Genomic DNA, 13,016 nt, shown 5'->3' on the forward strand with positions numbered 1-13,016 from the left:
CAAAGGCGTCTGATTCTCCGATCATGGCTGGGGGGCAAGCTCTTAGCTCCCCCCTGGGTTTCTGATCACTGTCAGTGGCAGGGGGCTTCTTCCTGTTTTTCCTTTCGCCTCCCTGCATTGTGCCTACATATGCAAATTAACCGCCATCTTGTTGGCAGTTAACTGCCAATCTTAGTTGGCAGTTAATTTGCATATAGCCCTGATTAGCCAATGAAAAGGGTAGCACCGTACGCCAATTACCATTTTTCTCTTTTATTAGTGTAGATAGTATTGTCAGTCAATAGTGAACTGGGTGAGGTTTGTGGTTTTAAAAACATACTTGTGTTTGGATGCAATAGATGAACTTTTGAACAATACAGCATTAAAAAAGCAACACAAACTGATATACAATAATAGAAGGTTGAATATTACATGTTTTTATTTCATGTATGACTTTTTCATAAATTTGTCATCAAGTATTCAGGTATATTTATTGGAATCACTTCGCAAACTTTGATATAAAAATCTGATCCTGTTACTTCTCTATATGTGATTATTTACTAATTCCTTAATTCTTTCAGCATAAAGTCCAGATATTTTAGCACTAGAGGCCTGATGCATGAAATTCATGCAAAAGTAGGCCTTCCTTCTCCCGGCTGCTTGTACTGGCTTCCCTCTGGCATCCGGGTCCTGGGCTTCCCTCTGGCATCGGGGACCCAGGCTTCCCTCACAGCCCCAGCTTCATCCGGAAGGACATCTGGTCTAATTAGCATATTACACTTTTATTATTATAGATGATTTATGACACTTGATAATCTAACCCATTGCTTTTCAGTCTTCATTGCTTATCATTCTTCCATCATGCATCTAGCTTTCTTGTCCTGCTAATCACCACTTCATCTGTAAATATTTCAATTTGTATATCTAATAACACAAAGATTTTTGTATTTAAGACAACACAAAATCAGTTTCACACCTAAAAAATAACTATACTTCCTTCATAATCAAATTGCCAAAGTTGAAATTTCCCTTGTAGTTTAGTAAATGTATTTTTACAGTTAACGTGTTCAGGTTGAAATTAAAAGAAGGGCCACATTGTATTTTTTAAAGCTTTTATTTGTTTTGTAAAAAAGGGGGGGCGGGGCACATACTATTGTTGGTTGATATGTATTTTAAGTGGCCCTTTTTTTCTTTTATTTGTTATTATTTTGGCATTACATTTAGTCTTAAGTATCTTTTAATCTATAGTCCTGAACACTTCTTTGTTTTGTTTTTTACAATTTCTTTGCTGAAGAAACACAGCCACTTACAGGGTTTCCCACATTCTGGATATTTTGGATTACAACACATTCCTTTCTCTCTCTGTGTTTCCTGTAAGTCATGTAATAAATTTTATTTTAAAAAAATACAGAACTTTTATGAGACTCTACTATTTGCCTAACCTGCTCTGTGGATGATTAAGATAAAGCAATACTTTTCGTAGTATTACCTTTTTAATGTAAGATTCAAGATTTACGATACTAAAAAAATTAATGTTGTGATTAGCTACAAGTAGAAACCTGTGTACTACACAAGTCACAAGACGAAAAGAAGCTGTTTATTGTGAACGTGGCAGTTTACAGATGTGAAGAAAGTGAAGTAAAATAATTGCTTCACTTCCATCAAAAACTCTGAAAGCAAATCGAAGAGTAAAACTCGGAAGAAGACTGGCAGATTTATAATACACTCTTGAATCAATTTTTGCCCCTTTTCTCTTTAAAAGCAAGTCTTTATTGGTAGCTTGTGGGGGGAAATCATGTGCAATAAATAAAAAACAAAAGAAGTCACCACACTAATGTTTGACACATTACCGAGATTAACTACAAATTCATTGTTTTTGGAAGACTGGTTTAATATGAATTTTTAACTAGATAATTATGATGGTTCTCCTTTAGGAGATTAAAAGCTAGCACACTGGCTTACCATAAACAGTTTAAGGGAACTAAAATGCCTTGTAAGTTAGCTTTATAATATCACATTACTTTGAGATATTTACTTTGCTTTTGACTGCAGAGTGCTTAACCCTTTCCTGTCACCACTTTTTCCTGATCCTCATCTTCCCAGTCTTGTAGTTTCTTTTTTCCTCATTAGCTCCTCTTCATCTGCTAGCCCCTTAAACTTTTGGTTGTGGGGTTTCACTAGTGTTTTTCTTCTGTTACTTTCTCTGCATTGTGTGTTCAAGGCTGGCTGTGTCTTTCCTGTTGTACATTCTCTTCTAATGGAACCTCCATCCACCTGGTCCTCCAGGCCTGACCCCTGAGAGGCCTGTCTCCTGAGAAAGCTTGGAAGATGTGTAGCTACAGTGCAGTTTTATCTATGTTGTTGAAACCTCCTTGTTCTGTGTTTTATTCTTATTAAGGAATTATACCTTTAAATTGTTTGAGACCTATTAAATTATACCTAATTTAATTATTTGAGACCTTTTATTCCTTCTTATTTTAAAATATGTGAAGTAGAACTTTTTTTTCCCGTCTACTTTTTCCCCAAGAGAGGAAGCTGTGCTCTCCATAGTAGATGTGCAGCAGCCATGTGATCATCCTCCTTTTTTGAAGTTTGTAATTTCCACTTCAAGTCCACACACTGGTAATTTAATAATTTTTAGTATTTGTATACAACTAAAATATTTAAAATTGATGAATTCCCCAGTGTGGGGGTAGAGTATGTGGGGAAATTATTCCACCCAGAGGGAGGAGACCTGAGTCCCCACTCAGATTTTAACGCCTCTGGTTTCTTGCCAAAATCTCTTTGCTTTGTTCTTTCATGAAGGGAAAGAAGATAACAGGTGGTATGAAAACTTTCTGATTTTGTAAGAGTTAACATTCATAAAGGTTAGATGCCATCCTTTTTCATTCCCTTCTATTTCATTTTTTAATGTTATTCTAACCACACTAAATTTATATCATGTCTTGCTTTTAGGTCATGACCTGTGGTTTGAAAAACACTCAGACCATAAATCCTTGAGTTTCTCCAATATTGTAATGTGTCCAGGTCTTTCATATGTTCCTCCTGGTTGCTTTCAAAATAATTAATATATCACAAGATATCACCTTATGTTTTGCTATAATTTCTTTATCTTAGAAATTTTGGAGATGATATTAATATATGTGTCTTTACCTTTTATATTTTTTCTTACTTAGCATATAGGTTCTTTGGGACAAAGGCCTTTGCCTTAATTTTAAATTTTAAAAAACTGACATTTTGAGACTGACAACTTTACAGAAAAAAATCACAAGTGAAATACAAAGAAATTCTTTCATTTTGTAAATAATTGTAAAGTACAAAGCTGATGTTCCATCACCCTCAAAGACTTTAGTGTATATTTTCTGTGGATAAGAGAATATTTTCCTAAGTAACTACAATATAATCTTAATAAATGGAAACTTGCTGAACCAGTTTGGCTCAGTGGATAGAGCTTCGGCCTGTGGACTGAAGGGTCCCAGGTTCGATTCTGGTCAAGGGCATGTACCTTGGTTGTGGGCACATCCCCTGTAGGGGGCATGCAGGAGGCAACTGATCGATCCCTCTCATCGATGTTTGTAACTATCCTCCCTTCTTCTCGGTAAAAAATCAATAAAATATATATTAAAAAAATAAGTGGAAACAATACAGCAGGACTGTTGGGACTAAGAAGAAAATAAAACTAAATACAATTAAGTAGTTTGACAGAATTTTTATTTATTTATTTATTTATTTATTTCAAGAGGAGAGGAGAGGGATAGAGAATTTGACAGAATTTGAGTAGTGCTTATGTAGGGTAAAGGGAGAAAAAAATATAACATTGAAAAAAGTCTAGCAGCTACCCTTTTGTATGTTGAACGTACAAAATGTGTGAATTGAAAATGTTTAGTTAACACCTCAATGTTGATCTGTGGGAATATAGTTTTAAAATATTGTATTCTAATAGAAGAATATTTAATCATAGATTCCCTGTTGTCTACTATTAAGATTTAATGTTAAGTCATTTAGATTTTGAGTAAAATAATAGAATCTATTGGGAATCTTTACAGAAATGAGAAAACAGCAGAAGATTCCCTATCTGGTATTCTAGACCTGTCCTCTCTGAGAATCCAATTCTAAATTTCCAGTTCCTGGAGCTCTCCATTTCAAATTCAGTGTAAAAATAATTAAACTTGCCACACACACATACACACCCTTTATCAACTAGATTTTCTATTTCTTTTGCCTTCTGTACCAGTTACTTATTCTAGAAACCAAATATTGACTCTCCCTGCTCTTCAGCCATACCCCTCCATATGTAGTTGCTTTCTCTATCTTGGAAAGGGCAGTGATAAGACCTAAATTTCATCCTAGCTTTATTGCTAGTTTCTTTGCAATTTTGAGAAAGTCACTTACTTTTTTCTGTGTTCAAATTAGTCCCTCTAAATTATGGTATTTGAACCAAATATGATACAGTGGTTAAGAGCATGCTTTTCATAATGAGGCTCTCTCTGCCTTTTAATCCCTGCTCAGTCATTCAGTAGCTTGTGATCTTGGGCAAGTCACTTCTCTATGCCTAAGTATCCTCAGCTATCAAATGAGGTTAATAGTAGTCCATCTCTCACAGGATTGTTTCGAAGATTAATTGACCTACTATACATGTAATATTAGTAATAGTGCCTGGCACAAAGAAAGGACTAAACAAGTGTTATCTCTTGTTATTGTTGTGATTTCTTAAATTATTTGCTCTTAGTTTCTATCATTTTGCAATTCTGCTCTAGGAGTATGTCTCCCATTTGCTACTGTATTGTCACTATAACCCTATTATCACTCAGGATTAAATTAGTTATTACATGCAAAATGCTTAGAATAGTGCCTGGCCCTTGATAAAATAAGCACCTGGTAAGCATTCGCCCTTATTATTGGTCATTGTGATTTTTACATAGATGACTTCTCGGGTCATTCAGAACCTGTCCTTGCCATTAGTAGTCAGTGCTCTGTCTTTAATTTTCTCTCCTGCTGTCCAGATTGGTCTTTCTAAGACACTGTTCATATAGTATTACTCGGTTTTGAGACTTTCCGATGCCTAAAATGAAAAAATAAAATAAAAAGGATTCTTTGATAGAGATAACAGATGACTTGCCACGACCAAATGAGAAATTAGTATCAATGAAAGAGGTGAACTTAAATTTTAAGCAGTGAAAATTATGTTTCAGATACTTAAGGACACTGCTTACTAAAATAGTCTCAAATTTTTATGGAAGGAAAAGTTGTACTGATGAACAAGTTCAGGTGGACTTGCCTACTTACTTATTTTTAGCAAGGAACTAAAATTAAAAATTTATCTGAAAAACTCAGCAATGCAATTAAAGTGGAATATGAGGGGCAAAGGTTAGGAAGATTTTATATTTTTATTTTAGGGAAATTAATGTGTTCACATTTAAGGAAAAATTTAAGTGTGGTTAGTAATTCTTTATAGACAACTCTGGCGAGTTCACTTTAAAATTCTTTTTAGAATTTAAATGAAAATAGCTTAATTTCTCTATTTTGAAAATAGCATTGTTAGCTTATTGTTAGAAGAATCATAAGAGACCTTATCTAATTTCTTAAAGAGAAGCCACTTGCTATGTGTTCATTTGCATGACCTGCTCTTTAACCCTTGGTTTGCCTTTAGCTATTTTTATATTTGAAATATTTTAGGGTATCATGAGGAAAAGTGTTTTTCTCCAGTAAAAATTGCATTGGGTTTTGTTTTTTAATACCAATAGCTACATAACGAAAGCTATTTCACCATCATTTTAGTTTTCAGATGATTTTTAAAAGTCAGGTTTTTAATGTATATTTTTAAAAGCTTGGCTGCAGGAAATGGCAGATTGAGAGTTAACGTGTTACATGGAGGGAAGAACAGTCCATTGGGGGTTAAATTGCAGAGTCTAATGGAATAATAACTGGTAGCACCATCTGCTGGCCTACTTCCGCAGAAGGAGTCAGTATTTTTAACGACATCTCTAATATTCATGCTGATGCATTTTGATGCTTTGTGCATGCATTTCTTTCTGTGCTTTGTTGGAATCTGGCTATCTGCTTATAGCTATTGAGGGAACTCGGCTTTTCAGGAGGACTTTACAGCCTTTTTCATATCTAAAGAGGATGAACAGTGGAGATAAACTTGCTAAGGCAGAAATGTGTTGATCAATCACAATGTGTATTTGTGGAGGGGTTGTGCATCTCTTGGTTGCAGCTTGCTAAATAGGCCATTTAGGAATCTTTCAATGCTTTTTTCTTGAGCACTGCCTGGGGTGGTGAAAAAGCAGAGGGCAAGCCTTTGTCTGACGCCAAAAATGTCTTCAGTGAAGAGGCCAAGAGGAAGGGTAAGTGAAAGCCTGAATGAGTGGGAGGAGGAGGGGTTCTTCGGGCTAAAAGGCTAATGGGATTGAATAACCTTCCTTATTACTGGCTGCTGCTGCGGGAGTCGTACTGCATCGCCATCTTGAGCTTGTTGCTGTTTTCTCGAGTCTTGGTTATTTGTTATAGCCTGTAGGCCTTAAGGTGGCATTTTAGTGAGCGATTCTAAGCCTTCCTTCCTCTCCCAGTGCTGCAGCGCTGAGATGAAACCTTTGATGAGGCAGGTATAGAAAGACATCCAGTGAAGCCACTGGAAACAGCATGAAAATGTGTTTGGAAATTCCTGGTGGTTTTTCCCTTTGCTATAGTCAGAGGCATGTTTACGGGTAAGAACATAACAAAACTGTGATCTAGCTGTGGATGAATGTGTGTTTAAAAAGGATATTCTTTTAAAAATGCTGTTGATCTGCTTCCTGTGATATTGCTAAATATTAATAATTTTAACATAAAACTATAAAACTTGTTTTTTTTCCCCCCAGACTTGCTTGAGCAAAATAATTGTGATATAGAAAGGGGGGGGAGGGACACATTTTAACTCTTTCACGGAAAAACTAAAACTTTCTCTAATTTTAAGTATGGGAATGTTTACTAACTAGCTATGTTGCTGCCTAGATTGCACATTAAAATTATTTCAATATTTCAGGTTCTAGTTCTATTTTCTTGTACACCAGTGGCTTTATTTTTCTAACAATTATAATAGGAGTAGCCATTCTGTGTTAAAATTGCTAATTTAAATGTATTAATAATTTTCAGAGTTCTGGAATGAAGAAGAAAGAAAAGACTGTTTAAAAAATTCCAAATGTATAACATATTTACAGGATAAAATTTGAATCAACTAGTCAAGAATACTATGAAAAATTCAGTGAATCTGTATTATACTTTTTTAACCTTCATTTTTAAAAGAACTAGTTGAGCTTTTGATTTCATACCTACACTAATTTCTAGACTAGCGAAATGTTTTAATTTTCAATTTGTAACACTCACATATTTGCTCATGTTTGTTACTTCTTTAAGCCTAATTTAAAATATTCAGATATTTATGTTCATTTTTTTTATGTACCCTGGTATGTTGTATAAATAATATTTTGGTTTCTCTAGCCTCCGTCTTCCAAGAAGAATGATGGTTCTGGGACATACACTAAGTTGCAGAATACCCAGGTGAGGATCATGTCCGAGAAGAAGCAGAGAAAAAAGGTGGAATCAGAAAGCAAGCAAGAAAAGGCCAATCGTATAATATCAGAGGCCATAGCCAAAGCAAAGGAGCGTGGGGAGCGCAATATCCCCCGAGTCATGAGCCCTGAGAACTTCCCTAGCGCTTCCGTGGAAGGAAGAGAGGAGAAGAGAGGCAGAAGGATGAAAGCCAAGCCAAAGGACAAAGAGAGCAAAAAAGCAAGAACTTGTTCTAAGTTAAAAGAGAAGTCAAAAATTGGGTAAGTTGGTTAAGAATCAAATTTAACTCCTTTGATGTGCGTGTGATGAGTTTTCTCCCACTTTGGAGGTTTCAGTTGTTAGAGACTCTGTGTACTGTTTCTTTTTTGACTGAATTAGGTAATATTCCGGATCTACTACATTTTATCATTCTGTGAACATAGCTTTCTTTTTTAAGTTAATATTAGTAAAAGGAATTTTAAAAGAAAATATTTGTATATCAAACATAAGAAGAAAAACAAACAAAACTAAATTCATATTGCTGTTCCAGTTTCAAATTTACTTTCTTTACAGAACATGCTTTGAAATTCTTTATAAGATCTTTTAAGCTCTCAGTCATACTCCATTGGGCACCTTATACTTTGGAAACATGAAATACAAAATTTTCTCATAACCTTTCACTAAATGAAATGGCATGAAAACTAAGACTATTTTAATCAACAGTAAGCAGCCCTCTGGCTCTTACGGTCTTTTTTATTTAATTCATGTAATCAAGAGGCCAGGTGAGGATTAATGCTCCAAGAGAAATACAAGGACAAAGAATTGCTCTAGGAGGATTTATTAATCCTAAGCATTTTTATTTGACAAATTATCTAATACATATTTAAAAAATAAAATGTAGTATTATTTGTTCTATATGTATGTTTGTTTTATATGCAAGGATAAAAACAACCTAAGGTCAATATAGTTTAGAATTGTTTTTGCAGAATATTTGGTCATTTTTGCAGGCTTTATATGAAAAGTATTTACTCTTTTCCTTTTTTCCCCACGCAAGAAAGTACCAGTAAATAATTCTCTTATTATGGAAATCTTTATTTGCTTAAGAAGTTATTGACACATTATGTAGATATTTAGAACTATCACAGTTTTTTAAAACAAATTAATTCTCAGCATTTTAAATGCAACCACCAAACTGAATTATATTGTTAGGTCCTGATGCCTTTCAGTCCAGACCATTAAATAACATGTGCTCTCTTGCAATAATAGAGTAATAATTAATATTATTGATTTTGTATTTTATTTGCAGATAGCTTAAATAAAATTTTAAAGATAACTTTCTACTACTTGCATACTTAAAGGTTTTGGTATGAAAGTAACTTATTTTTCCAATATTATGTCTAGTTTTAATTTGCGAAACCTCATATTTTAATCCTTTAATGTATTGAAAGTTAACATAATTGAAGTCAGAGATCTGGACAAAATTGTGTACTTTTGAAAGGATATTTAAAAACAACACATAAAATGAGGGCATTTTTAGAGAAACTTGAAAAGTTACAGTAAGTTTAAATGGGGGTGGGGGGTGGAGGAAGGGTAGCTATTGGCAAAAGATACCAGAAGGGAACTGGGCTCAAGAAAAAACAATGTACGTTAGAGGAAATTAGAAACAATTAAATTATAATAGAGAAATGTGGATTTTTTGAAAGATGTGAAATGATATGGTAGGGAACAATAATTTATTGCAGTTGAGTGTCTGATTCATTCTGTGGTGTTTATATTTTTGTTCAAAATAGTTTAGCAATAAATTATTTTAATATTGCACAGTATTGATCAACTTAGTACTTGTTTTTATAGATAACATTCTTGAAAACATAAGCTGATAATTGTACTGGATAGATACTGAGTAGTTGCCAAAAAGTACTGTTGATAGTATAAGACTTTTTTAAAAAACAACATGATTATATTTAATACACAAGTTTTATACGAAAATACAAAAACATGGTATTTCATTTGCAATGCATGAGAAATGGTTAACATCTTTAGTCATAAACAAGCTCTTAAAAGCCAGTAACGGACACTATAATGCAAGGAAAATGGAAAAAATAAAATGAAATAATACAAGTGAGAGTATAGAACTTTTTGATAGAGGAATTTCTAAATTGTAGGCAGGTAAGTAAAATTGAAGCTTGCGTATATATTGTATTAAGCTGTTAGAGTAAAACTTTATCAAAGCCAATGATTATTTTCATTTTAGAGGAAATGCATAGTTGGAAATGAAATTCATATACCATCTAGAGTTGCTGTAATAGTCAATTGAAGTATATCATTTCTGTGCTTTCCAATAAACCATTCTATTTTATAATTTTGAACTTGCTAAGTTTTAAATTTTGTGTGAAGGGTCATTTATATAGCTTGGTTACATATTTTAATTCATAGCATTTTATGCTATATTAAACATTTTCTTATAAAATGTTGTTTTCCCATTAGTTTTGAATGCATTGAGCCGTTGCTAACATCAAATGATTGATATCAGGTAAAATTGAAGGGAATACATTTTAGAGTAACCATCAATAATGTGAAATATAAATTTTAAAAGTAAATTTGTAAACAGTAAGTGTGGTTGTGCATAGTCAGTGTTGGTGTTTATATAACCCATATGTTTAATTTTATGTACTCTAGGAAGACTCACCCGAAGAAAACCAATACTGCCTGTGCTTACTAGTGTGCTTGAACCTTTTTATTATTTGTCACTTACAGATTAATGTTTTAGCCATACAAGGAGTAGAGTGTCCTTTTCAGAGCACTTTGATTTAGTCTTATTTAATCTTGACAGCAGTTCTGTGAGTTAGATTGGGCATGCAATATGATAATGTGTTCAAATTCTTTGGCTTTGAAACCAGTTGCATTTGTTCAAATTCCAGTTTTGTCACTTACTAGCAGCATGACTTAACAAGTACTTAATCTCTTCAACCTTTAGTTTTCTTATATATAAAATGGGGATAATGATAGTACTTGCCCTGTTGTATTATTTTGAGGATAAAATGATTTAATAACATTTAAAGCAAACAGAACAGTACCTGGGATTTATGTAATAAATATTAGCTATTGTTATTTCCTGAAAACATACAGAGCAGATAGCTGTTGAAGGAAAATAGGGTCAGGAGCCGCACCCTTCATTCCAACCTAAACTCTTACTCACCTGCCTAGGTTTTCTTTCCATTAAAGCTCTGTTCCTAAATAAGACCGGTTAAAAAAAAATAAGACAAAAACAAAAACAGTTGCTAGGAGAATAGGTTAACTTTTTAATGGCTTTTTCCATATGAGCACGTCTCTGTTTGTCAGGTTAGCTAGAATAGCATTTAGGACAGGTAAATGTTTGTTTTGTTTTGGTTTTTTTAATGATTTCAGAGAGGAAGGGAAAGGGAGAGAGAGATAGAAACATCAATGATGAGAGAGAATCATTGAATGGCTGCCTCCTGCACACCCCCTACACTGGGGATCGAGCCTAGGACAGGTAAATTTGATTTGAAATACGCTTGAGTTTGAAAGAGTTGCCCATGGTTATGTGGAAGGGTGTAGGTTGAAATAGAAGTGGGGGGCAGGACCTGAAAGAGGTAGGACCAGAAACAACCCTTTTCTATTTTAATGTCTTCCTATCTTGGCACTCAGGTTCTAACAAGCTGCCTTTCAAGTAGATTAACAGCAAAATAGCAGGAACTTCTTAAGTAATACTTGGTACATAATAGATGGGGATGGAATGAATTTTATGGGATGAATGCATGAGTGAAGGAATAAAAGTGGAAATATTAAAAGATAACAAATGGTTGAGTTTGATTTGTTAAATCAAAAACAAATGGCAGGCTAATCCTTCTTGAAACCGCAGGGATATAACTATGGTTTAGGAATAGTAGAAACTTAAATTCTAAAATAAAATTCATTCTAACACTTCCAGTGTAATTTTCCTAAGGCTCTATTCAGTTTTAAATTCTATATTATAATATCACATGATGAAACGTTTATAACTTTGACATTTAAATTGTTTCCATGTTGTCAGTTAGAATTTACTTATTTGTGTTATAGATTATTAGACTGACATAGATAGAATGCCTTTGATACTTAATGTTCTTGTGGCCCTATATATTTAATCTGTAATAGTCCTTCATGACTAAACTTTTTTTGAATTTGATAATTATTGTTTTAGGCATGCTAGTTTTCAGATGCTAGAAGTAGCTTTTTAGTTAAAGCAGAAACATCTAAATTAGGAAATGTTTATCAAGCTTAAGTATAAGGAAAATAACATTTATTAATTAGCTACCATCATATGTATACACATATGTATGTGTGTGTTTATTAAAAAAAACTAACCTGTGTTCACATGCATACTGGTATCTCTAGAGGGGCATTTACGTCTAAATAAAATATAAGGGGAAAATAATTGAAATAAAATCTGAGGGGAAAATCAGATGAATTCAGAAATTGGGAATGATCACTTTGTAGTTTATGTTAATAAAGTGATTAATGAGATCCTGATTGCAAGTAGTCAAGATGATAGGAATTTAGTATTTGTTTAGATAAGCTATAAATGTAGAACTTATTTCATTGTTTCTTGGCATATGATAAAACAATTTGAAAATGTATGTATAAATTTATTATGTATTTTTAATAAATTATATGCCATTAGTAGTCTTTATACGTTCTATAATTTTTAAATTCCCAGCAGATAACATGTTTCATTGATTTCATTATCCCTAATACCTAAACTTAAAACTCAGGGAAATCTGAAACATTCATCTATAGAAAGTATTGATATATACGTTACTATTATGAACTTAATTAAGGTTTACAGTTCCATTTTTAAGAAGTATACTTTTATATAAATTGTATTAGTAAGGTTTATCATTAGCAAACTGTGTGCTTTATTTCATTACATCTAAGATGTCATTGATTATAAGACACAATAATTTTGTGTTAATAATAAAGATAAAAATATTGCCAACTAAAACTGGCATATTGTTGATGATTAGGTGAATCTTGATTTCATAGATGTTAATATGTGGGAAAATGTGTATCTTAGAAGCACTGATGTAAAGTATTTGATTTTAATGTCCCTATTTGTCAATAATTTTAAACATAAACACCATTTTATTTTTTTAAGAAGAAATGTTTATTAGGAGTAAAAATTGAACTGTGCTAATATTAAAATGTCAACTGTAATTGAAAAGTAAAATGTTAAAAAGGATTAAACTGTGCTGATAAATATATGGACTATGAGTAATCCTTAGTAACTTTGTATGAAATAACTAAGTAATTTCAACTTCTTGAGAAAAATTATGTCCAGCCTTAAATAGGAAGTAATTTATAGTCCAAGTTACCCAAAACTTAAAATACAATGTTAACCTCACAAATTTAAGGTTAACTAAAATACAAAACCCCTTAAAACCTTGTTTTGTCCAGATGAGTTTAAGCTGGAGTCTTAAAATGAACCTGAAGCAGGAGCAATCTCACCAAAT

The 13,016-nt window shown here is 33.0% G+C and overlaps 1 protein-coding gene across 1 annotated transcript in view; it reads left to right on the forward strand.

Moving 5' to 3' along the window:
• CHD9 (chromodomain helicase DNA binding protein 9) overlaps positions 1–13,016 on the forward strand; it is a 108,068-nt gene that overhangs the window by 27,179 nt on the left and 67,873 nt on the right. The window contains 1 exon segment of the mRNA XM_015572653.1: positions 7,459–7,790. Within this exon segment, the coding sequence (XP_015428139.1) occupies positions 7,459–7,790 (332 nt within the window).

This window comes from Myotis davidii, unplaced genomic scaffold (genome assembly GCF_000327345.1).
Source record: "Myotis davidii unplaced genomic scaffold, ASM32734v1 scaffold328, whole genome shotgun sequence".
In the NCBI taxonomy this organism is placed as follows: domain Eukaryota; kingdom Metazoa; phylum Chordata; class Mammalia; order Chiroptera; family Vespertilionidae; genus Myotis; species Myotis davidii.